This window comes from Eriocheir sinensis, chromosome 44 (genome assembly GCF_024679095.1).
Source record: "Eriocheir sinensis breed Jianghai 21 chromosome 44, ASM2467909v1, whole genome shotgun sequence".
Taxonomy (NCBI): Eukaryota; Metazoa; Arthropoda; class Malacostraca; order Decapoda; family Varunidae; genus Eriocheir; species Eriocheir sinensis.
The window spans coordinates 7,582,129-7,610,004 of NC_066552.1; the positions used below are offsets into that span (position 1 = coordinate 7,582,129).

The following is a 27,876-nucleotide window of genomic DNA, read 5'->3' on the forward strand; positions in this document are numbered from 1 at the left end:
TCACCCCAAGCACCCCAAACCTCCTCCTCACCCCAAGCACCCCAACCCTCCTCCTCCCCCACCCGAAGCACCCCAACCCTCTCCCCCTCACCCTACTCCGCTCCTCATCACCCCCCCCCCTCCGCTCCGCTCCTCATCACCCCCCGCCCTTCCCCCGCCCCGCACCGCTCCTCACCTCCCCTCCCCCCACACCCCGCGGCAACATGACAGACGGGAGCCGGGAGGAGGTGTGAGGTATGAGCGAGTGCGTGCTGGTGTGAGTACGTGACAGGACGCGTACGTGGCGGGGTGAGGAAGAGAAGAGGGGAATAATATGTAAGTGCACGGACCGGGGTGATTTGTACGTGGTTATAGTGTCATGGAGGAGCACGTGTGAGGGGGCAACCAGCACGGCCATGACCACCTGTTGCAGCCACTGTCCGGCCATGAGGGGAGCATAGTGTGGTGTCTCCAGGGCCGTGTGAGGCGCCCCTGCACCCTCTGGAAGGTAAGGGCGCCATGGCTCACTGTAAGGTTGGGTTTATTACTGTGGTCATGCCTTGCTTGCTTCTTAATTAACCAGCTGTTTCTGTCCTCTGGTGTCATAAGTTTTTTTTATTAACCTTCGAACCTCTAGAACCATTGGCAAGATTGCAGAGGTAAAAACATCACCAAAACAAGTGTGAAGGAAGGGTAAGGCTTGGCATAGGGTCAGGCATTGTGTGAGATACAAGGAGCCTGAAATCAACCACTCGGCGAATGGCCAGTGTTGTGTAGTTCTCCAGACTGAAATTGAGAGAATTTGTAACATAACTGATCACGGCTATTAATCAGTGTCAGTACTCAAAGATAAATTGTGTGTGATGAAGGTTCAGTGTGCTGGAAGTAATTGTTGAATATTTAATTGTGATACTATAATGAAAACAGCAGACATGAACACTGAACTAATTGTTATGTGTGATATTATTCGTGAAAGAAATTATGACACTCACTCACTCTCTATGATGTTTGAGAATAAGTGCATCGAAGACTATTATTGAGGTTAACGTTGAAATTGTTGACGGCCCTCGTAGAGCGCTGCATCAGCGGTGGAACAGGGCCTGAAACCTCATCAACGGTAACGGTAACATTTTGGCGTTTTTACAGAATAACACCCAAATCACTCCAGTGGGGACTAATGTTGAAGAAAGGGTAGCCACTTCTTGCAAAGTTAATACTTACATTATGGAATATTTTTTGGTCCCTGAATACAGTGCAGTAATGAATGACATGGAAAATAGAAGGGGGGCAAGGGGGGCAATGTCTGGTTAAGTTAATTTTAATGTATTCTGCATGCGATGTGGGCTGCCAGAAATCTGCAGGGGATAGGCATAACTTGAAAAGAGGCATAACTCGAAAAGTAGACATTTGCGACAGAAATGAGGTACAAAATCGTGCAATTCACTACATTTATCACCAGAAAAACATGAACCACATGAGGAAATTATTGGTTGGGTGAAACCGTAAAGTGTCCAAAAGTATCATATTTTGTCCAGAAATAAGGAGGGTTGCTACAGACTATATATACATAACCAACTATAACTCAAAATGATGGGTAATCTACAAGTAAAAAATTACTGACATGAAAAATTAATAAGTGGCAAGGGGTAGTAACTGTTTTTACTGTTATGGTGATACTGATTAGTAAGCATTTAATTTGTGATTGATTTGATTGGGTAATCTTAGGGAGCACCACTCCATGCTAGGGTAAAATTTCATAAGTACACCTTTCGCACACTGGGCGATGAGGGGGTGTCAGGTCAAGATGGCCCCACACCATAATGGCCATACCCTTACCATGATGGTCCTCCCTAATGGCCCCACACTGATTGATAGTTCAGTGACCAAGTGCCAAACCATGACTGCCCCTTTCTTGAACACATTAGAGTACTAGATGATAGGTATGATAACACTGGTCAACACACTTTTTGCTGACTTAGATTTTGTGGTTGTTTGTAGCTAATTCTGAGGTGCTGATTTCAACTCTGGCATCCATTTTTGGCTAACACATCAGGTTTTCATTCTATAGTACATCCCTATTTTTTGATGTACTGTATGAATAATTTACTTGGTCAGGATAGTTTACCAAGTCTTATATCTGAAAACCATAAGTTATATATAATGTCAACAGAATCTGAAATGATAAATGGAATATAAGATAACATCACCTTAAATTAAATACATCTGGTTAATTCTCAAATATACTGTCATCTGGGGTTAATTTGACTGGTGGTGTAAAGTTGACCAAAACTTTTGTTGTTGTTGGTGGGAGCTTTTAATAATTATTTACAATGTTATTTTGAAAAATTGAAGTGTTAAGTATAAAGCAAAACATTTTCAAAATACATTGAAAAATGAGAAAAAAATATGCCAAAGGTTCAGAGTTCAAATTTTACACATGAGGCTCAAATATATATAATGAGTAAAAGTGCATTAAAAAACTGACAAAAAAATAAAAATTTTATATCATGCCACTTCAGAAAATTGTATTTGATAAAATCCATTCTTAAAGACTTTCCATTGTGTAAAAAATGCCAAAATTTCCATTTTTGGCACTTAAAATGATGTATCTTTCATGATTAATGTACAGCAGGGATCCAAAGTTCGGGGAAAAAGTTGTCCAAAACCATGGGTCAAGTTGATCACCTTGAAAAAATGTTCTAAAAATATACCTGCATGTTAAAATGTTCAAATATAGGCTTTAATGCTTGTTTTATATCCATTTCAAGAGATCTGAATGAGATTTGCATGATCTGTGAGTGTTAGCATACTGCCTAAAGCATGCCAGGCAAATATATAAAAGGGTTGCGTGGGCGAGAGTATCAGAAATTATAAAATTATAATTTTTTTTTTATAAAATAATGTAATCGGGTAATAGCTGGGAGTGGTAATCGCAAATTTACTGCTAATCACACAGACATTAGTTTTGTTGACAAACCATCCATAATTAACAAGGTTGAGCAGCCAGTTATGAACCAGAGGGATCAGTTTGTCTTTAAAAACTCTCTGGATGTATACCATTAAGTGTTGTAGTATGTAAGTACAAGGAATATGAATAGAGAATTACCATATATTTTGCTAAAAATTTATAATTGAAGGAAAATACCATTTGCTATGTTTACTTTGTTCTACTAGATTGTTGCCTGTAGGTCAAAATTACACCGCCAAGTGTCTGTAGTGGTCATGTTTACCCCCATTCTCCCATCAGAGGCATTCCTGTAGTGTTTAAGCTAGGAGTCACATTTACCTCGAGATGGCTCTTGAGGAAATGAGCCTTGATGCTCATGTTGCAGCCTAAAAGATGATAGCTGTCAAGCAATGTCTCCACCAAATCCTTGTAGTTTGCTGCCTTTTTGCTCCCCAAAAATCTTTTCACCAGCCACAAATAAATCCCATGGTCTTTTTTCTATGTCAGTCATCGAGCTCAAGAAGTTTTGTCATTTCATTAACTTTCTGATTTTTGTCCCCCCAAAACATCAGCCTTTATTTTATCATAACTTAGGCCAGGATATGTTGTACATATGAATTTGAAACGGTCACTCTCCACATTAAGAGCTTTGACAAACTGCTTCATTAGTCTTAGTTTGATATGAAGGGGTGGAAAGATGATTTTCTCTCTCCCAGCAAGGGGTTGGTGCATGATATTCTCCTCCCCAACAGTCAAACTTTTTTTAACTGGCCAAAGTTTTTGTTCCCAATGTTTGTCTTTCGCTCGGCTGTCCCATAAACACAGGAAACACGGATATTTTGTATACCCTCCTTGTTGGCCAAGTAAAAAGTTAATCATTTTCAGATGCACACATATGACCCATTTGTGTTCATTGTACTTGTTTTAATGTGTTCATGATTCTCTCTTAAATGCACAGAGTGACCAGTAGGAATTGCATTTAACAGGTTTCCAGTATGGAGTAATGCACATTTTAGACTCTTCTTTGAACTCAATCTCCATTCATGAGGATCATACTGTAGAGCACCCATCGCTTTTAACAGATACAATATATTCATATATCTACGTATGTCCAGATAGATAAATAAATGTCTAAATACATAGACAAAATAAATATCAACATATATGATTACCTCTCTAGAACAGGTCTCAAACTTGGGTTGGCAGAAAAAAAGTAAAAATTTGTAGGCCAGTGTAATTATTTTGTAATATTGTAATTGTAATTTTGTTATTGCTGTGAACCAACACTTTTAGTCAGAATGTTTTAGTGTTCTAAAATGAAAATATGGAAACATTGGTTACACCGTTACATAACAGTTAGAGGTATATCTGCTTCTTGCCCAACACGATATCTGGTCAGGACTTTACTCACATAGCTGTCAGGTTGAGTTGAGAAGTATTGGGTGGTTGAACAGTAAAGGTACTTAGTTAGAAATATCAAAAATAATTGTATTCTGGAGTAGTAAAGGCTGCCCACTGCTACAGAGAAATTAGAGAGAAATGAAAAGAAAATATCATTCAGGAGCAAGGTAGATGTGTTAATTACCTAATGAATACAGATTATAGAGTTTTTACATATTGAAAACATAAAATAATACAATAGAAAGAGGCAAGGCATTCAGTGTTCATATATGAATAAGCAGGAGTGATCCCATGAAAAATAAGTTGAAATTGCAGAATTTTATAGAAAAATTATGTAAGAACAGACCATAATGACCGAAGAAAATAAAGAGAGAAAAAAAACTATGATTTTCATGATCCAAGGGAGCTGTGAGGCACACATGTTATATTTATACAAGTGTTTGGAGAGAGAGAGAGAGAGAGAGAGAGAGAGAGAGAGAGAGAGAGAGAGAGAGAGAGAGAGAGAGAGAGAGAGAGAGAGAGAGAGAGAGATGATGATGATGATGATGCAAAATATGTTATGATGTAGGTATCTATAACTTTTTTCTACAACTGTTACAGTAGACAAATATCATAAGTGTTATCCAGTATATATTTATATTACTGTACTCTAAAAAAATACTCATCAATTACTGTTTCTAATACTCAATTATGTACTACCACTTATTACTCTGTATCTGATCCAGTTGAAACCACCATTAATTTTAATATAGAAAGAGTATTGTTTCAAGGTATGAAATTTAAATGATCTGTTAATGTCAACACAAGTTAGACAGGGAGGATGAGGCGCAAATAGGCTGATAGAGGGAGGACTCACTCCGAAGGCCACAAAGCTAAAAAACATACACATATATCTCTTTTTTTTTTCTCTTCATTATCATAGCAAAGATAAGAGAATGATGTAACATATTATGCTTTATAGTTTTATCTAGTCTAACAGCATGACTTTAAACATGCACTGCTGATGTGTATGGCTTATTTAGACATTAGAGATTTTGATAGGTATGTGGTTTTATTATGAAATCAGGAGGGGTGTGTGTGTGATAGTATTGTTTAATCAGGAGATAAATCTGTGGTTCTTTGAGGTTGGCATTGTATCCACTGAAGTGATAAGTGAAGTGAAATGACTTGTTACTTTGAGAAATGACTGATGCAAGTAATTGCTTCACTGGATGATAAATTTGCATCAGTTGAATTGAACACTATTCACCATATATATATATATAGTATATAGCATATATATAGTATATAGTATATATATATATATATATATATATATATATATATATATATATATATATATATATATATATATATATATATATATATATATATATATATATATATATATATATATATATATATATATATATATATATATATATATATATATATATATATATATATATATATATATATATATATATATATATATATATATATATATATATATATATATATATATATATATATATATATATATATATATATATATATATATATATATATATATATATATATATATATAAAGTATATGGAAAGAAAGGAGGGACTGAAATGTAGTAAAAGAAAATTGCTTTGAAGAGGTGCTATAAGGGCAAGGGAAAAGGGTTCATGGAATTTAATACTAGGGGACAGATAAGGTGGAGAGGTGTGGAGGCAGTAGAAAGTTGAAGCCTATATGGAGAATTATGGGACTTGCTAAATAAGTTATTTTTTCACCCAAGACTTTATTTTGCTCTCCAGCAGCTTTACCCATTCACTCCGGCGACGGCGACGTCGGCGTCTGACGGCATCACCATATGGAAAGGGTTAGTCCTCTTCTAAACCTCTTAATCCTCTTCCTTTTCCTCTTAATCCTCTTCTAAACCTCTTAAGAGAAAATGGAAGAGGATTAAGAGGAATTTAGAGGAGGACTGAGAGGTTTAGAAGAGGATTAATCCTTTTCCATTTCCTCTTGACCCTTTCCATACTGTGACGCCGATGTCTGCGTCACAGATGGAAAGGGTTAATAATGATTTAAGTTGCTGTTAAATAAGATATATATATATATATATATATATATATATATATATATATATATATATATATATATATATATATATATATATATATATATATATATATATATATATATATATATATATATATATATATATATATATATATATATATATATATATATATATATATATATATATATATATATATATATATATATATATATATATATATATATATATATATATATATATATATATATATATATATATATATATATATATATATATATGGGACTATAACCCTATGGGAAAATATGCATTTGAAGTCACCTCTGACACGTCATATAAAACATGTTTTTCGTTCCCAAAAGTAGCCCAATTTGCGATAAGTAGCCCAATCTGGCAACACTGCAGTGTGGCGCGTGATTTTTTTTTAGGATAATGTTGCTATGAGAAAATCTCGACCAATAGCAGTCGTCCCTGAGTGAGCTGACGTCACAGTCTAACCGTGACGTCACTCAGGAGCAACCTAAAGGCGGTGTCACACTAGCACTTTTTCCGTCAACTTTTTCCGTCGTTTTCTGAAAATCGTCGATATCTTGGCTGTGGCCTGTCACACAAACGGTGTTTCGTCTGAAACTTTCCGTCGGCACAGACCATGGGAATGTAAACAAACATGGAGTCCACGCTGCAGCAAAGATACGCTGCTCTTAACCTAATACTGTGTATTGTGAGACATAGACGAGCTAAACAAGCCAAAAAGCGTGCATGGATGCGCTCATGGTTGGCTCGTCGGGAAAGAGAAAGTGTACCACAGGCTGTTAAAAGAGCTGAGTTTAGAGGATCATGAGACTCTGAAGAATTGGATCAGGTTGGACAAGAGCCAGTACCACAGACTTCTGGAGTTAGTGACACCTCTCATTGCCAGAAGTGACACCAGGATGAGGAAGGCTGTCACTGCAGGAGAGCGTTTGAGACAGGTTGAAGCCACGCGGAAAGTCTCGGTCTTGGTCTTGGAAATGTAAACAAAGGCGGAAATTTGCAGGCGGACACGATCCTGATCGTCTGACAAATTCATGCGATAAGTTCATGCGGAACGATGAAAAATCGACGGAAATGGCATTAATCGACGGAAAAAGTGCTAGTGTGACACCGCCTTAACGGCCATTGCCCCGCCTCCTCCTCTCTCCTTCCCCTCCTCTCTGCCTCCTCCTCCCTCCTCTCTGCCTTCCTCCTCTCTCCTTCCCCTCCTCTCTGCCTCCTCCCTCCTCTCTGCCTTCCTATTTAGCGTCAATGCATCCGCGTATACGCGAAACTAATTAGTTGACCGCGAATACGCGAAACCGCGATGGGTGAGACCGGTGACTGTATATATATATATATATATATATATATATATATATATATATATATATATATATATATATATATATATATATATATATATATATATATATATATATATATATATATATATATATATATAGCTATTTTGACTTCTGGGCTTAAGATAAGTGATTTACAAATGTCCTCTTGCTGGAGAGGGCATCTGTAAATCACTAATCTTAAGACCAGAAGTCAAAATAGCTACAGGTACTTAAACTAACAATTATCTAACAGCAAGTTAAATCATTCTTAAGCTGCTAGAGAGCAAAATAAAGCCCTGGGCCAAAAAATACAAAACCTTCCAAGCTGTGTTTTGCCTGTTTGGGCCGCTCAGGAGACTGCGGCCCGTGGCACATTCGCCCCTCAGTGGTCACACACACCACACACAGACGCAAACCTTAAAACCCCACCAGCAAAGGGTAAATACAATTTTTTTTTCTACCAGCAGGTACCACGTTTGGACATTTGGGTCCAAACGACAGCCAGTATTAATTTTTCCCGAAATAGAAAAGAGGAACCGAGTTAAGTCAAAACAGTACTTTCTCCAAGTTGCCGCCGGATAGCCAATGCGGTCCAATAAAGAGGGAAAAGTTTATAGACTGACTTGAAAGATAAAGTTACGATAAACTGAGAAACACATAGTACTGTGAGAAGCAGGGCGTGAAAAGAGCCAGTTAATTGACTTGGGTTTGGGTGACTTCGTGGCAGAACAATTTGCTCATGTCTGTCAGGATGCGAGCAGAGAGAGAGAGAGAGAGAGAGATATACATAGATATACATAGATATACATAGAAAATCAGACCACACCGACCCCATGGTCCAGACTTGGTGGTCTGTCCTTAAACCTAAGTGATTTTACATTAATCAGAAGACTCCAAAACGTTGCATTTCTACTCTAGTTGATATTAAGCTGAAGGAAGTGACGGTCGAGCTTATTTTTGAAGGAGTCAATCGTGTTACACTGGACCACTGATGGTGGAAGCTTATTCCATTCTCGCACTTTTCTAGCGTTGGTGAAGAAAAATTTGGTGCAGTCTGAATTTACTTGTCTACATCTGAGTTTTACGCCATTGTTCCTCGTCAAAAAGTGTCATCGATCATAAACAATGTTGATCTGTCTACATTCGTGAAACCATTAAGTATTTTAAAACATTCGATCAGTTTTCCTCGGAGGCGACGTTTCTCAAGAGAGAACATGTTAAGGGTAGAAAGCCTTTCTTCGTAGGATTTATTGCGCAAGGAAGGGATCATTTTCGTTGCCCGACGCTGAACACCTTCTAATTTAGCAATGTCCTTTGCATGGTGGGGAGACCAAAACTGTACCGCATATTCCAAGTGGGGTCTGACTAAACTGTTGTAGAGCGGGAGTATTACATCTTTATTCTTGAATACAAAGTTTCTTTTAATGAAGCCCAACATTCTGTTCGCTTTATTTGCTGCATCGATGCATTGCTGTGAGAATTTGAGGTTTGACGCGATTTTGACCCCCAAGTCTTTGACGCATTGAACGCTTTTGAGTTTAACGCCGCATTTCGTATTCGAACTTCTTATTCCTCGTTCCAACTTGAAGGACCTGGCACTTGTCTACGTTAAAGGGCATCTCCCATCTATCCGACCAAGCTGAAATTTTGTGCAAATCCTCTTGGAGGCTTTGCCTGTCTTCGTCAGTGAGAACTGAGTTACCAATCTTTGTGTCGTCTGCAAATTTACTAATGCGGTTATTGAGTCCAACATCCACGTCGTTGATGTAAATAATGAAGAGCACTGGGCCAAGGACCGAGCCCTGAGGGACGCCACTAGTGACAGGCGCCCACTCTGAGTTAAATCCGTCAATCACTACTCTTTGTTGTCTGTTGCTCAACCAATTCGCGATCCATTGGTTTACTTGACCGTCAATACCTATTTGCTTTAATTTGTAAAGTAATTTATGATGCGGGACTTTATCAAACGCTTTCTGGAAATCAAGATAGACTACGTCCAGTGATTTGGTTACGTCATAAACAGTGAAGAGGTCGTTATAAAAGGTTAATAGGTTTGATAGGCAGGATCTTTTGTTTCGGAAGCCATGTTGTGAGTCCCCAATTAATGAGTGGCTTTCAAGGTAACTCACAATTTTGTCTCTAATTATGCCCTCAAGTAGCTTACCTACAACCGAAGTTAGACTAATGGGCCTGTAATTACCTGGTACTTTTTTGTCTCCTTTCTTGAAAGGAGAGAGAGAGAGAGAGAGAGAGAGAGAGAGAGAGAGAGAGAGAGAGAGAGAGGGGGGATGATGATGATGATGATGATGATGATGAGAGGAGAGAACTATCTTGTAACCTATTCAGCTGTGTGGTCTCTTTTTGCTGATCTTTAGGATGATTTAGTTTCTTTTCACTACAAAGCAACATAACAAGAGGTGGGTTTAGCAGAGTAGAGGAGGAGTCCAGGTCTGTGTATTTATTAGTGGTACCTATATGATAGTAGTGTTGACCTTCTTATGCTAATCAGTTGGTCAGTGCCTTATCAAAATCTTGGGGGTGCCCGAAGGTATGAAGTGGTTTGATAAGAGTCTAATCATATTTCCCCGTTCAGAGATTAAGAAGTGTTGATGATTTTTATAAAATTTTGTTTGTATTCTGTAGTTATCTTGTCAGGTCATCCAGGGAAGGAAGGTGTGTCTGTGCTCTTGTCAAGTTCTATTTACCTTTATTCTCTGCATGGTGCAATCTTGTCACAGTCTCGGCTGTGTTTAGAAGGGAAAGAGTTGTGGGATGAACATGTGAGCATTCAAGGATTTGGACTTCATCTGCTTATCTCTTTGAAGGCTTGTTGTGTGCTGTGGACTGTCCGGTATAAGTAATCCCTTGTAGGTAATCTCGTAGCCAGACACAGGTAGCATTTATGTGGTGTTGCTATTCAATGGTTATGATTCTTCACTTTTATTGATAAAAAGTTGAAGTTATGTCAGAGTTTGTTATTATTATTTTTTTTTCGTGTTACAGCAACATACATATTTGCTACACTGTATTACTGATGGCTTGGGGAGTTGAAACCATTATCTATAATGAAGCATTTATAAATATTTTGTTAATATAATTTATTTTATTGTCATGGAAGGTAACTGTTGCATCATCAGAAATGATGATACAGCATCCTTGATAAATGCATTGTAACACTGGCTTTGAAGACATCTCCAAGAAAGGTATAAGTTCATACAGATCACCTGTGAGGGAATGTACTCAGACTGAAGGCATCTTTAAAGTGCTCTGATAAAGGAAGCCAGTGATTTTGTGAGTTTTCTGCTGATAATGCTGCAGAAAAAAGAACGCACCTCTTACAGTTACATAGTATCATTAAGGGGGGTGACTATGGGGAGTCCTTCTGCGCATATGGTACGTCCAATAGCTTTGACATCTTAGTATGTTGTTTGTTACTGTAAAGGTATGATATTCTGTGAATTTTGTTAAATTTGGGTGAAGTTTAGGAGAGACTCAAACAAAGTGTATTATTTTTTTTTTGTTTCACAGACTTTATTTTTCAGTTAATCGATTTAAAAAAAATACAATAGAAACTTTGTTTACCTATCTACATTTTGTTGGAAGTAACTTTTTGATTTTTTGTTTTGTCTTCAAAGAAAAAAATTACAATAGTTTGTCACTTATTATTTTCTCCACTCTGCGTCCCATTTTCTTTTGACATTATTGAAAATCTTTTCCCCCCCAAAATTGCCCTCTAGTTGTAATTTTAACTGATACCTAACAAAAGTTGATCAGACTTTTTACCGATTTTGTGAAATTATTTGAAGTTTAAAAAACTAATTTTCGAGGTATTGGCTCCTAAAGATTTTCTTTCCATTTCATTCCTGTCTTGCCATTTGTATTTATTTAATTGGCATGAAATTTTCACATATTATTGTGTATATCTTGTTGACTAACTGGAAAATGATAAGGCATCTGGTCCCTCGGATTCGCAGGAGTGCCTTGCTTCTACGCTACTCTTTTGCTTGTTTTCTGAGGCTTGGCTGCTCCATAAGCCCTCTTGATGTTGGTGACTCTTTTTCTGGTTGCCTTGTGCTTGTACATCATTTGTAAGGACGTTTTTTTTGGCCGGAGAGGAGAGAAAAGTACGACGTGCTCTTCCTGTCTGTGTCTCGCTTGGCACTGGCGCGTTGGCGCCTCTCTTCCTCCCCTGCCTCTCCACGCGAAGAAGAGAGGATGACAGATGACAAAATTTACGGAGAAATAAAATATTCTAATGATTTACGTATATACGAATGATTCCGCATATGTTGACATGCGCGTCCTATGATGCGCATGTCCGGCTATGACACAAAAGCCCCCCCAGGGGAGAGGGGTTTTAATTTTACGAAAACAAACCTCACCACATGGCAATTTAGGGTTTCCCGGCCACGCTGAGTGAAAAACATGTACTCGTCCGATTTTAAATATATTTGTCAAAAAATACCCTGTAGTCGCCCCCCTTAAGTTATTATGTCACAAAATACTTAATTTCTATATTATATTCTTTTGACAATTATTTTACTTTTCTTTTTCTTTTTTCTTTTTGTGGTGTCCATACTGCTGGTGGGGTATCTTGAGAGTCCTGGTGGATGGCCCCAGCTCATTAGTGGCATAAGAAAATAAAATTTTGAATGGTTACTGTGATGTATGATTTGCCTGGCCCATGCTGTCTCCCAGTGCTTCTCTTGAAGGAATTTGCTAAAGTTAGGGTTGATTGAAGATCTGGCAGGATTTAGGTAATCACCCACCACTCGGCAATCGGTGAAAATTGACAGTGGCTCGTGATAGAACTTGAACCTGGGTCCTTGGGATCACTACATCCATGCACTGACCACTCGGCCACTGCCTTCACAAGTTCACATTTTTTCATATTGTGTTCAGAATAAATATGTTTTAACGAATTTCCTATATGGTTGCTATTAGATTTTAGAATACAGTATGCCACAGTAAAGATCTAAATCAATCATAATTTTTTTCCAGGTTACACCTTAGAATAGGCTTTATTACAACAACAGCAAGATGGCAGGTATTGTGGAGAAGCTCACGCGGCGGAAAGTGGTGGATTTTGGCCACTCTGAACTACGGCGAGTACTGGGCATCCTGGACCTCACCATGCTGGGTGTGGGCTCCACCATTGGGGTTGGCATCTACGTGTTGGCGGGTGAGGTGTCTCGCAGCACCAGTGGACCGGCTGTCACCATATCTTTCCTCATTGCTGCCATTGCCTCCCTGTTTGCTGGTAATGATTGTTCTTTTAACACAATGTTTAGGAGGGGTTGTCATACATGTTAACTTAAAATAAAATCAATATATATATATATATATATATATATATATATATATATATATATAAATATATATATATATATATATATATATATATATATATATATATATATATATATATATATATATATATATATATATATATATATATATATATATATATATATATATATATATATATATATATATATATATATATATATATATATATATATATATATAAATACATATATATATATATATATATATATATATCTATATATATTTATATATATATATATATATATATATATATATATATATATATATATATATATATATATATATACATACATATATATATACATACAGTGTTGTACATATATTTATGTTAAACAACTGCATGCATAGCATGGTTGTGGTGTGTTCAGTGTGGCCACTAACAATGAGTGTTCTGGGCAGGACTGTGTTATGCTGAATTTGGGGCAAGGGTTCCAAAGGCTGGGTCAGCATACATCTACACATATGTCTGCATCGGCGAGTTTGTGGCATTCATCGTTGGATGGAACTTGATCCTGGAGTATGTTATTGGTGAGTGATTGAGTGAGGGGGTGGGTGCCATGAGGCTTTTTTTTTTTTTTAAGCTGCCTCTTTGCTTTAATAACAACAAAAACTGTACTATGGTTGTAGCACTATGTATTTTATTGAATTTCAGAGTTAAGTGTTGTTACCATATTCACCTTCAGTCAGTGAAGGAGATGAAGGAAGTCTGTGATCTATTATGTTGGCCAATGATAATATATATGGGGATTGAATGATAATGGAACCTTGTGTAACAAGAACAATAACACTTCATATGGATTGTAACCATAAAGTCATACTTGTTGATCTGTTCATGTAATCAGAATTATGTATGTACATGCATGTTGGATGATGTATAGATATTTTGATAACTAACTTTTCTACATATGAGGTTGTGACATTTGTTTTTCTCCTCCCACCACACCCTATAGGGACAGCGAGTGTGGCGAGAGGCTTCAGTCAGTATGTTGATGCTCTGGCCAATGACTCAATAGAAAATGCATTCTACAATGCGATGCCGCTGGTGTCTGAGGATAAATACTATGACAGCTTTCTCTCCCCATATCCAGACTTCTTGTCATTTGGTCTGGCACTTGTGTTATCAGGTGTGTCTCAGAATATCTTTTTGAGTACAGAAGCAAGAGTGAACATTTCAATGTTTCACTTAATAATGGCATGAGTTATCCTTATCATCCTAGGTACTAAGGCTCAATATTCTCCTTAAAACTTTATAGGGGACAAAAAAAATTGCTGAAATTGCTTAGTTATTCATTTAGCCATTCATTTAACTCATATGAAGGATTATGGAACAAGTTAAAATACACAAAGAGTGAAACTTACAAAAAATTCTTAAAACATATGGTGTTTGATTAAGAGGGGTTATATTTACCCATTGAAGTTGAGGAAATATAATGTAGACGCAGTCAGAGTTGTGCTCCTTTCATTGATTCAAAAGCTGCTATTGAAACTTGCATCATCAGATCATTCTTCAATTATAACCATTTTATTTACTTAGATTGTGCTTTGTTTAGGAAAGGAATTATGATGTGTATGATGAAAATGCTAACCTGTTTTGGTATCCTGGTGAGTCTGAGTTCCTCCCTCTGTGCCCGTGCAGTGACATTGGCGCTGGGGGTGAAGGAGTCTTCCACCATGAACAACATATTCACCGGCATCAACATCATCGTGATCCTCTTCGTCATCATCGCTGCCGGAACACAAGGTCAGTCACTTGAATGTCACCATTCCAGGATGACTTGTTGCTGCCAAAACTTGTTTGAATATGGTGACTCATCAGCTTGTTATGAATTTGATTTGTTTTATCATTTTGTAGCTTGAGTTCTATTAGCAGAAATACATAATTATAATAAAATCAGTTTCATTTATATTGGCTGAAAGTTGTTGCAGATAGATTGTCATTTTGTCTAATTTTGTTACTGTTACTGAATATATAACTGAATATATGACTATTGGTTAATTGATGGTGTGTTGGATAAAATTTTTGCAGCAGGGAACAGAGAAATTGAAGTCAGATCGATTTGGTGATTTGTCACACTGAGAATGTCATCATGCATGTAAAAAAAAAAATACTCGGTTGAATGTATTAACCTGTATTATCTAGACATTTCCTTGCATCTCAGCCAACACTTACTACTGGAGCATCCCCGAGGATGAGGTTGAGGAAGTGTGCAACGTCACTGCATCTGACCCTGGTGCAAATGAGGACTGGGGAACAGGAGGCTTTGTGCCCTTTGGCTTTGAAGGAGTTATGGAGGGCGCTGCCACCTGCTTCTTTGGCTTTGTCGGCTTTGATGTTATAGCCACTACAGGTGAGTCAAGGGTCAGCCTTATCTCCTCTCTCTTTGGCATCAAGTCCCTTATATTCATCCTTGGCTTTCACATCCTGCTCCTATTTAAGAGCATATATAACAGGACCTTGCCTCTGCTTTATTTAATGATATGGTTGATTTGTTGTTCCCTTGTAGGTGAGGAAGCCCTGAACCCATCCCGCACCATACCCATCTCCATCGGCCTCTCCCTCTTCATCATTTTCCTGTCGTACTTTGGTGTATCGGCAGTCATCACACTTGCTGTCCCGTACTGCCTGCAGGTGAGGCTGTGGCCACCAGTGCTGCTGCTCCTGGATTTTGACATACCTCATTACCGTGAATGTTCTCTCGGATATGATCATAATCACATCTGAGGCCATTTGATGCATTTGATTATGATTTCCAGTTTATGTGGCATCGTATTTTATTAATAATCATGCTCAAATCATGGTTGGGAGGTCTGGGGTTCAATTATCTGGCCAGAGAAAAACTGTTTTGTCAGGGGTGGCACCATTCATGATGTAGTTCTGTTCACTTGTTAGAGAACAAGTACAGGTAAAAGTTTAGATCATGTATCCTGCCTGTCTGGCAAAATATATCCAAAGTACCATAATGATAATTTATGAAATGAGTGGGGATCAAAATATACTTACAGGATTAAGACTGCATATAATTCTGTATGGTAGTTGTATGCCCAATAATTCATGGGTACTTACTAAAAGCCTAGATAATTGATTCAACAGTCAGAGTCTGTACCGTTTGCATCTTCTCTCATTATCAGCTTGTTTGTCAGCTTTTGTGCATTGTTCTAACAGATGTGCTTCTCTCCTGCAGGATAAAGATGCTCCCTTGGTTGTTCTTTTTGATGAAGAGAACATTGGTTGGCCAGCTGCCAAGTGGTTTGTTAGTATTGGTGCTCTGTTTGGATTCTCTGCAAGGTAAGTATTCCCTTTTGTGCCACAATTCTTAACTGAATTCCTAAATAGATTTCTTGGATGAGTTAGAATGCTGCAAGTTATGTGAATTCCAAAATAACACTGATTACATTTGAATTAGTGAATGGTGAGCTTTTACAAGAGTTTCTCTTTATCCTAAACATCATCCTGCTTATGTTTTTATGTCTTCAGTTTGCATGGTGGGTAATAATATTAAAGTGAGGGTCTTGCAAGTATCTGAGATATGGCTGGCCATAAATAACTGTTACTATTATTTACTGTCCTCTTGACATCAGAAGTCTTTTATAAACTCATCATTCTGTTGTTAAATTACTAAAAACAGCTTTATTAATCACATTCTTAGGGTTCACCTGGGAAAGATATAAAGGAATCATCATGCCACTGACTAATGAACTAGGAACAAAATGGGCTTATAAGAAAACTATCAAGAACAAGGGAAACAACACGTTATGACTGGATACTCATGATATCTTTTTTCCACCTTACAGTCTCTTTGGGGCCATGTTCCCTCTGCCTCGGGTTATTTATGCAATGGCCAGTGATGGTCTGGTGTTCCGCTCTCTGTCCAGCATCAGCAAGAAGTTCCAGACGCCCACCCTGGCCACCGCACTCTCTGGCTTGTTTGCTGGTGAGTGTCAACAGCATGTGACTGGTTTTCTTTTTGTTGTGATTATCTTCCCTCCAGACAAGAAAGAGACTTGGATATTTGTATTCTTTCTGATTTAGTTTTGTATACCACCCTGAGTTTGAGACTTTTTGTCCTCAGTGTGAAGAGCAGTGATTTGTGGCATTTTCTATCTATTTTTTGCCCTTAAACTGTCTCTTTTTGCCGTAAAAAAATATTATTTCTACAAACTGTTGCCATTTACATAAATCATAGAGTGTAGATTCAGTGCAGGAATTTTGTTCTCGTATTTAATTGCTGTCACTCAGGGTTTTGAAAACTTCCAATGAAAACAATTTGGTGTAGTGAATTAAGACTCAATCCCAACTTTCAACTTCCTACTTCTAGACACATCGGTTTGCTTGCACCATGATCAGTATTTTCTTTTTGACCTTCCATGGTTTCTCCTTCAGGTTTAATGGCAATGCTCTTCAACCTGGATGCCTTGGTGAACATGATGAGTATTGGAACGCTGATGGCATACACCATTGTGGCAGTGTGTGTCATGCTCCTCAGGTGAGTAGGTGTGGGTGGGGTCATGAGTGGGTGTGAGTGTGGATCTGTGGGGGTAGTTGAGTACATCTTTGTGAGTGCTGCTGTTGTTCTCGGGATCCTATGAATATGGGTTAAGTTCATACCTGTGTTTGTTGGTTAAGTGCATATCTGTTTATACTCAAAGCCATAAATTTAGGAGAGTTTGGTCAACTTCATTGCAGGTGCTATGTTGTCATCAAAAGAGCTGGGCGATATTGATGCTTGTGGAATAGTGTTTATGTTCTTCCTGCATCCTTAACCCGGTAGCAGCGACGGGCCAAATTTGTGGCTTTACCATGTAGCAGCGACGGGCCAAATTTGTGCCATAATATAACCCCCAAAAAATAGATGATACATAATCTGATCACAAATGCTTTGATATATATTATATGGTTTGTGTGGGGGGTGATTTTTTCTCATTTTTTTCGCTTGGAGGGACCATTAAGAAACATGATCCCCGCTGCTACCGGGTTAAGATCTTGACAAACCTAGAGCACAAAAAACAGTATTGTATCGGCATCAGTTTGAATTTTAACCCGGTAGCAGCGGGGATCATGTTTCTTAATGGCCCCCCAAGCGAGAAAAATGAGAAAAAATCATCCCTCACACAAACCATTTCATAATAAATATCAAAGCATTTGTGATCAGATTATGTATCATCTATTTTTTGGGGTTTAAATCATGGCACAAATTTGGCCTGTCGCTGCTACACGGTTAAGCCACAACTTTGGCCCGTCGCTGCTACTGGGTTAAGCGTCTCCTTTGGTAACAATGTAGCACCTGCGATGAAGGTGGCCAAACTCTGCTATTCTTTGGCTCTGTGTATACTATGAGTCTGTGGGTGTACAAGTCTATCATTTTGTATCCAAGTTTGCCCGTGTGGTTGTATTGTCCCGTAATTCATCCATGTGGGCTTCAGCATATGTCGTGTTGCTTTTTTCAGGTACACAGACAATGAGTTTAATGATGACAAGTCGGAGTACACGCTGCTGTCTTCCTCGTGAGTACCTTGTCAGTCCCTTTGGGTTGTGGAGGGTAAATGTTTGTGTGATAAGTGAAGTAGATGAGACTAATGTTTGAAGTTCTGCAAGTAATAAAATGTAGTCCTGAATCAATCTTTATTCCCTCCTCCTCCTACTTCTTCTATTCCTTTTCCTCTTTCTCATCTTCCTTCATGTTCTTCTCTGTCTCTTTCTCCTTCCTTTCCTTTTTCTGCTTTTCCTGTTTTTCCTTCTCCACTTCCATCTTCCCCTATTGTAGTTATTTTTTACATACTTCCAACCTTCTGTAAATCTTCTTCAGCCCTCCCTCATGTTGTCCCTTCACCCCATCAGGTACAGAGTGGATGACGACGAGGAGGAGGCAGGAGGCAAGATAATGTCTACTTTGACAGGTGAATCCTCCCACAGTGCCTCAGAGTATGTTAACCAGTTCTTCAACACCAAGAGACTCAGCAAACCCACCGACCTCACTGCTTCACTCGTCACCTATGCCATCCTCAGCTTCTGTGAGTCATGAGCGAGATGGATTGTTTTGTTTGTTGATTAATTGTTTCTTCTTGGGTAAGGAGGCAGGCTAAAACTCAAATATTTTACTTAAAATTATCACAAACATATTACTCATGGAAAGAGAATAGAAAAATTTCCAAAAAGAGATTATGGAACTTATTTTTAGGTATTTTGACACGAAGGAGGAAATACAGTAGAAGAAAGGCTGTTCTAGTGTTTACCAGTGAGATGTGAGAGTGAAAACTGGCTCACTTTTGTATTAAATAACTGGAGAGCATGAGCCAGAGTAGGTCTGGTGCAGAGAGGCTTTGAGGGGGGTGGGGGGATGCAGGTAGTAAATGTAGAAGAGCAATGACCAGTAAAGTACCAGTAAAAAAAAAGAAAAGAAGATTAAAAGGGAGGTACCATTGTCGGAGATTTTGAGAGGTTGACATGTTTCGTCACTGTAATTGTGGTATGATGTCACAGTGTTTATTTAGTTACTTTTGAAATGTATTGTGTTAGAGCCTGTTGACGTTGTAGATAATCATGTATTTAAACGTAACACATATACAAAAGTAAAATACAATGAAAGTAATATGATTATTAAAAAAAAAGGCATAAAGTTGTATCCTAGTATTTCTCTATCCATCATTTACTAACAATACCTTCCCTGTGCTCTTGGTCAGGTGCGCTGATGCTGGTGTTTGACGTGCTGCTGGTGACCCTGGGGAGCAAACTGGCTGAAGGGAATGGTTGGGCCATTGCTGCCATTGTCATCGTTGGTGCCCTGAACATACTCAATGTCTTAATCATTGCCCTACAGCCTCAGTCTCAAAAACAGCTCTCATTCAAGGTAGAATAATTTTTCTTGTGTGTAGGGCTTGTATATTTGTCTAGGTATATCTACTCGTTCTGAAAGGTGTTAAACATACTTGCATGCGTAAGACTTGTTCTCCTGGTGGCATCTTGTCATTAACCCGGCTGATGCGATTGGTACGGATTTGGCTTTCACTGGTAGCCTGGTAACATATACTCCTAGGTCTTTCTCTGCCTCTGTGGTGGATTGTGAAGTGTTTTCCATGTGGTATTGGTATGCTGGATATCCCCTTCCAAGGTGCATGATTACAATTTTCTTCATTGAATTGTAGCAGCCACTTTTTGTTCCATTCCTGTTGCTTGGTAATGTCTTCTTGTAGGAAATACGCAGTCAAGTGGTTAAGCCACCATAAGAAACCAGGGCATTTATAAACAACCACCACCATCACTAGAAGCTAACACTGGTGCCCTTGACAGGTTCCGCTGGTGCCATGGTTGCCGGCCTTCAGCACCTTCATCAACCTGTACCTGATGTGCAACCTGAAGGTGGACACCTGGATACGTTTTGCAGTGTGGATGGCCATTGGTGAGTGTTCCTGGAAGCTCATGTTTTTTGTTTTCACTTTATTCCACTCATTCAAATACTCACACACTTGTATAGTAATTAGAGCGTTCGACAACTTTCCTTGAGGAAAAATCGTGGAGCCATGTTCAGAAATATATACGTGTACTAGCTTGCAAGCAGGCACATAAAAATGACCATGAAAAATATAAATTCTTTTTTTACATGTGTGTTTGTTAATGAATTTAATTATTGTTTTACTGCAATTTTCATATACGTGAGCCCAATCTGCACTGAATCAAAGGCAAAAAGTTGGGTTGTTGAACGCTATAATTCTTTCAAATGATTATTGTAGATACTAACTTAGTGACTTCTAACAAATTAATCAATGACATCAGTGGCAGAATGTTTGCATGTGTGTGTCAGGCTGAGGCCTCTGCATGTGAAGAGTTGTATTTGTTTGCATGCACATTTTTGCACCTGCATGTATGTGAACCATTCAACCAATTTTGACAAAGACTAGAGTCAGTCAAAATTTGTATGGAAAGGACAGTGTTGTTTTTGAGCACATGTTGAATCTGAAAAAAAAAAAAGAAAAAAAAAAAATTCTAAATGTGAGAGTTGCAAGGCACAAACATTATTAACCTGGTAGCAGCGACGGGCCAAATTTGTGGCTTCACTGTGTAGCAGCAACGGGCCAAATTTGTGCCATAATATTTACCCCCAAAAATAGATGATACATAATCTGATCGCAAATGCTTTGATGTATATTATAAAATGGTTTGTGTGAAGGGTGATTTTTCTCATTTTTCTTGGTTGGAGGGACCATTGAGAAACATGATCCCCGCTGCTACCGGGTTAAGCTTGTGTTGCCCATATTGTCTCACCTGCAGATAGTTGTCTCTGAGCACTGTGTTGCAGTGTAACAGTCACCCAGCACAATAACCTGATATCAATTAGTGATGTGTAGCCTGACCACTCACCTGTTATACCATCCCTGCTAATGCCTGTACTAACATCTCTTTTAGGTATCCATTGCAGCTTCTTGTCACTAACCTTAATTTCCTTCCCCTTGTTTGTAGGCTTCCTTGACTATTTTGCCTATGGCTTGATGAACAGCTCTTTGAATAAGGGAGGGAATGCCAATCAAGGCCATGAAAACCTTGGCTACCTTAGTGACAACCTCAACAAGCAGCAGCTGGTCATCCCTACCATTGAGATCCAGCCTGCCACACCTCTCAGTTCTGAACCCAACACGCCAGTCGTTAAACCCAAGAAACAGAAGACCCCTCCGCCCCCCTCCCCACTTGCTGCAGCAGAGACACAAGGGGACAGCAGTGTTGGCTCTCAGAGTAGCAAGACAAGTGGAAATGATCTTGATGGCCCCATCTATCCTGTGAGTGCTGCAGCTATCGTTGCATCGCTCATGACGGGTGAAGATGACAAAGAGAAGAATACTGAGGATGATACAGACAAAGGGAAGGATACAGACAGCGAAGATGGCGATGACAAAATTAAAAAGAAAGATGAAGGGAACTCAGGTAATATGGAGAAGGAGGAGGAAAAGATGAGAGGAAGTGGTAGTCCTGAGTTGAGTGTTGTTAATGAAGTGTCACAGGATGGTGCTGATAAAGCCCTGCAGCCCATCATTATAGGCAGCCCACAACTGCCAGCTGAAACATCTGCCCCATTTGACTCAACTGACTCTGGGAAGACTGAGGAAAACACCAAAGAAGAGGATAAAAAAATGGATGTTGAAAAATTAGATGATGAGAAACCAGACAGTAAAACTGAAGATAAAGAAAAGGAAGACAGCATCAAAGACAAAGACACCAACGGGAAAGATAAACATGTCAAGCCTCCACCCCTGGATCTCTCCTCTGCCAACCCTCAAAATAGTAATGAGGAATCTTCAGGTATACCTCGAGCTTTCTACTCATCACCAGAATTTTCACCACCTCAGTCCCCACCACCCTCTCCACCACCCTCTTCTCCTGCCTCCTCATCACATCCCCCTCCCACCCTTGCCCGCTCAGTGTCAGAAAACACCCACATTCGCAGTGTCCCCACAACCCCAGTAGGAAGAAGACATCCGGTGAAGGTGCTCCGCCGCATGTCCAGCTTTGATGACATTCCTCCTTCCTCTCCTGACAGTCCCTTTGCCAAGCGTGTAGCCAGTTTTGTGGTCATTCCTGTCAAGGAGCCAGGAATGGATTCTACTGCAAGCAGCATCCCAGCCTCACCCTCCACTAAGGAGTCGACCCTCTCCCAGGAAAACCTGTCTAAGGCTGTGGATGTGCTTAACAAATACAAGAGGGATGAGGACAAGATATTGTTCACAGTTGGGAGTGTTGACTCTCTCGACAGCCTTTCCCCTGAACCAGGTGATGATGTTGAGTTCCTGTCTCCCAGAAGGGAGTTGGACCCTATCAGGGAACGTGGTGAGAGTAAGATATATGCAAATGACATAGACAAGACAGAAATTAACCCGTCACCAGAAGAAGCCACTAAATCAGATGTATCTGACATACACTCACCAAAGACAGACACTCAAAACAAAGAAGGAAACAAATAACCAATATGGAAGAAGAGGGCAAATTTTCCGTTGATGAGCTCCTCACTGCAGCTCAAGAAAGCTGCTTGTGCATTAAGGGTCATACCTCTGCCTCAACAGAGGGCATCCAGAGAGAAGCTTCCATTAAGTATAATACAGAACTGGAGTGACGTGGTTGGTAGTGGCAAATAATAAGGACACAATCTTATCATTTCATATTCCAGTTCATGTCAGCTACCCAGCTGGGTTCCAGATGTAGGCTAAGAGTGAGCAAGATATAGGGAATGCAGATATCTCAGACTAAGTTAGAGGTGCATGAGGAGGTCCCAGGCAGCCCAGTATCTGGTGGCCCAGAAAACCTTACTCACTGCCCTTGCTTTTTATTCACCACACACACCCATATTTTTAGCTTGAATAGGATAGTTTTCTTCACTTGTGATATTTTTAAAACCAGTTATAATTTGGTTTGTGTGTGTTCATTGATCATCTCACACACAGGTAAATTTCTTATGTTTCCATTATCCATATTTTATTTCAGTTTGTAATATTGAGCAAAATTTCTCCCACATACATTTAGTACTGTATAAACATATTCAAGGTAACTCCATACATTTATACTACATGCCAAAAATAAAAGTTAAGATGGCTGTGCTTTGATTCTGGAAGAAATCATGATATTTCCACGATTTTTGATTTTTGCTTGAAACCTAATGTTTTGTTCTCTCTGCAGCCACAAAAGTGTGGTTTGGAAGTATTTGGTGGTAAGGGCAGCACTGGGCAGCTGATTTGTGTTTTTTTGTGCAAAGAATGAGATTTAAGATCAAATATTGAGTTGTGATATTTTAGAAAATTACATAACAAACGGATCATTTAATTTCAGTGTTCATTAAATTTTCACACTATAATGAATTTTGGTGCCTTTATACACCTAACAAAGACAGGGAATGGGAAATGTTCATATCATTGTATCACGGTTTTCCTTGTCCAGGACGAGGCACGCAGACACTTGTCAAGTCAAGAAACCATGTCACAATGTATTGCACGATGTATTCCTAATCTTGATCTTCTGTCTGGTTATTGACATGAAGATTTTTGAGTCTGCTCTTGAGGATTAGATGGATAAAGTGTCAAATGTCCAGAAAGTAATTGCCATTGTGATTTGCAAAACTTGTGTATATATGTTTTAATTACTAGTAATTATTAAAGATTGTTTTTATGTGCAATGTCTACATATTTTATTCATTGTAATATTATGTATACATAATATTTGTATAGAATATTTATAAATTTTGTGAAATAGCCTCAGGTATAAATAGGCTTAATTTTCAAGTGAGGGTATACTGCACTGTATGCTGCATGAAACGCGTCACAAGTGTTGGAGTGACTGGGAAATGTTGGCGGCACCAGTTGTGTGCACCGTGGACTCTAACAACCATTTCGGAAAATAAAAGAAAACCATGCTCTTGCTATTTCAGCCTTATTTTCTTGCTTCATCACAAAACACCAAAATAATACAGTCATCTGACACTTGCTGGGGTTTAAGAGTAGAAATCCCCTTGAAAGCTGCAGTTAATCAGTGTGTTCCCTCTTTAGTGAAACTATAATCATAACTTACCCCAGAAAAGCCCTAAAACTCATTTCCAGTGACTGAAACCACACAGCATAAAATGCTAGTCATTATGTAAGTTTAGAACACTGTACTGTATCCCATAAACTCTCACATTGCATGCTAATAATATTCTTGAGGTACCTCATTAATTTGTGAGTGTGTGAATGTTGGGGAATGACCGTATTAATATATGTTTTGAGGTCATTTAAAATTCCTTTAATCCAATATGTACCAAAACTGCTCCTTTTGTGTCCCTTTTATACTAGTGCTTATTTTGGAAATCATTGTTACCTGAAGGCTAGTTAAGGTACACCTGTTGGCCACTTGAGGAAGCCCTCATGCATGCCCTTATGTTAAGCATGTTGCCTGTCCCCTTACCTCACAGCTTCCTCTGCTACACTCACTTTGCTCACTCCTTGCTCACTCCTTGGGGCTTGGGGAGAAACACAAATGGTAAGCCTGTCATTGCATTTGTTGATAATACTGAGAAGTTTATAATTTGAATTTTGTATTTGATAATTGGATAACTGTATTGTGTAATAGGTATAGATTAGTCGGCAGGAAATACGTTAGTGAACATATTCTCTTTTTCCAGGATTTGTTATGTATTTTGGATATGGTGTCGGCAATAGCTCCATTGAGTACCAAATGCAGGGCAAGAAGCCCCCAGCCTCCAACCCCCTGGTGGAGAACATTGGGACCATCTTTGACTCTGACTCAGAGGAGGAAATATTATACTCTCAACTTAATTCAGATTAGTTACACACGTATTAGCAACGAAATAGGTAAGCCTTCTTAGCGCTAATAACATGGAACAAACCAAGTTCAATTAAAAGCAGCAATGCAACAACCACCAAACCAACAACATGCCAGGCCACTACTTGCCCACTAGTGTCATGTGCTACCTCATGTTGCAGTTGGTGTGTCCTTCCTTTACTGGGGGCCAGGTGGCTCCATGGGTATGGTGCTCAGCTCATGACTGGAAGCTTTCAAGTTCAGTCCTGGCAGCTTCTTTGAGAGAAAAGTAGTGCTTTTGTAACCCAAGCAGAACTACATGGTCTCAGCCACCTAGCTTGGGTGATTCTTTCATCACCTTCCCTTGATGTCTGCTACTCCATGTTCTCTTTTGTATAAACATCCATTATTTACTAATACTTGTGTGGCTTCTTTATACATTATCTTCATTCTTTTGTACTGTTGGAGAACTTGCAGTCAAGGAAAAACAATAAGATAATATTAGGCCAATAAGACTGTGGAGACAGAAACAGCTCCTTTACTACCAGAGGAGTACAGTTTGTAATATCTTAAGAGTCAAAAAGGGTTAAGAAAAGATCAAGGGTGCAGTGAAGAAGCTTGGGTGCAGCAGGAAGAAGAGAAAAAGCAGTTTAGTCAAAGAAAACCTACAAGCTGTTTACACATGACATTAACAGAGTAGAGGCATACTCTCATACTGCCTGAATTCAGGACAGCATGCAATGAAGAGTTTGGCTCAAAGATACCAAAATATTTAATGCCGTGATAAGTGTCTGTGACAATATACGTAGGTGAAGCCATGTCCTTATCATTGCAGAAAGTAAGATGAAGTGATTGTCCTAAAAGATAAAGTTGATGTTACTTGCAGTTTGTCTGTGTTGAGGCCTCACTGTGTCTAATGGGAATAGGCTTAGAGGAGCCTCATGACAAACAAACATGGCAGGGGGAGGGGTCCACAAAAAAATACTCATATAATTTTTCATTACTAAAATGGTCATTTAGAATTTTGAATGAAAGATTTTTACATCAAATCTCTACATGGTAAGTGTTGTAGGGTTATGAAGTGGGCAAAATACCACCATCATCCTGTTCTAGTGTTTCATGCAGTTCTTAATTGGAGAGGCAGGGAACTGATTGCTTTATATACTTAGTGCAAGGCTGTCTGTGTTGTGTGGGGTGCTGTGGATGCTTGCGTAGTCACAGTCAGTCTCTGTATGTTCAGGAGTGATTTATGTAACTACATGGGTCAATTTAAGTCTCAAGAATTCTTATTTATGAGTTGTTAAGGATTTTGTTAACTAATTTGGTAATGATATGATTTATATATTCCTATTTTTATAGAGAAATATATTGTACATGTTTGTTGAATTCATAAGTTCTTATTACATTCTTGTTCTATAATGAGTTACCTGTTTACCTGTTAATGACACTTGTATCACCTGTGCTGCCATAAATCCTGGGAAGGTAGTGAAGAGAGGGGGACCTGCTTCCACACAGAGGTCTCCCTGGTGCTTCTGTGGTGTTCATGAGAGAAGGTTGGCAGCCGGTGTGCTGGGTGATGTTCACGGGCTGTGAGTAATGATGTGTAGGTGTTGCTGGGAATGACTAGATGGTAGTTGCATTAGAAAAAGGATATTGATAATTTTTTTTTATTATGGAGTTTAATTGACTCTTCCTTGTGTTATACTCAATTTGTTGCCTCGTGTGAGTAGTTTAATGTATTTGTTGGTAATAATTCAAACATATATCTTTCTGGTGGTGTTATACTTTTTACTTTTATGAAGACATTACAGCTTTACATTAATTATGTTACTTATACATTCCACTGTCATAGTATTTTTAGTCCTTCATTAGTTTTATATTTGGCCATAGAGCAAAGAACCACATTTCGGTAATCTGAAGTACATACACCTGTCTTAATCGCTGAAAAATTTCTCAGGATGGATATATGACTAGGAGGGTGAAGGGAGCAGTAGGATTTGTCTGCAGGATGAGCAGTAGGAGGGATGAAAGCTGCAGCTGTCAGGATTAGGAATCTGCAGCCACAGTATTTACCTAGGTGAGCCACACAAAAAGTTTAGTGGCACCTCTTATAGATTCCTCCACGCCTCATGTCTTGTTCCAAAACACTCGGCTTTGTAACTCAACACATTCCACATGCACAAACCTTTCCTCTAATCACAGGACAGTGCTGGGCTGTGCTGCCTCAGGCTCTGTTATGTATGAAGCACAAATTTGTCTTGAGAATATTAGTTGAATTATTGTAATGAATTGTTTAATAATGGTATATATATTTATATTTTATAATCATGTCTATCATTTTGTGTTCCTTTTATCATTCATAGCGACATTACAGCAGAATGTCATTGCAGAAAGGCATAGCTATTTTCAAAAAATTAAAGCTATTTTTATATTAGATCGACTGCCTTTTACTATGTAATGGAAATATCTCTTTATATGTATGATGAATTACCACATCATTAATAATTATTATTTTGTGCGTGA

General features: G+C 38.6%; 1 protein-coding gene across 4 annotated transcripts; it reads left to right on the top strand.

The window, feature by feature from the left end:
* The first annotated feature begins 188 nt into the window (after positions 1–188).
* LOC126980386 (cationic amino acid transporter 2-like) lies at positions 189–27,876 on the top strand. Of its 4 annotated transcripts, none has more exons than XM_050830260.1 (15): positions 189–487; positions 12,738–12,996; positions 13,485–13,613; positions 14,036–14,209; positions 14,722–14,826; positions 15,245–15,433; positions 15,590–15,714; positions 16,268–16,371; positions 16,878–17,017; positions 17,467–17,569; positions 18,531–18,587; positions 18,922–19,094; positions 19,764–19,930; positions 20,371–20,479; positions 25,214–27,876. In XM_050830260.1, the coding sequence occupies exons 2-15, from the start codon at positions 12,777–12,779 to the stop codon at positions 25,375–25,377; spliced, it is 1,959 nt and encodes a 652-aa protein (XP_050686217.1). In that variant the 5' UTR covers positions 189–487; positions 12,738–12,776; the 3' UTR covers positions 25,378–27,876. The 4 variants fall into 4 exon arrangements, with proteins under 4 accessions (XP_050686217.1, XP_050686214.1, XP_050686216.1 ...); XM_050830257.1 differs by lacking the exon at positions 25,214–27,876 and adding an exon at positions 21,538–24,469; XM_050830258.1 differs by lacking the exons at positions 189–487; positions 25,214–27,876 and adding exons at positions 10,338–10,409; positions 21,538–24,469.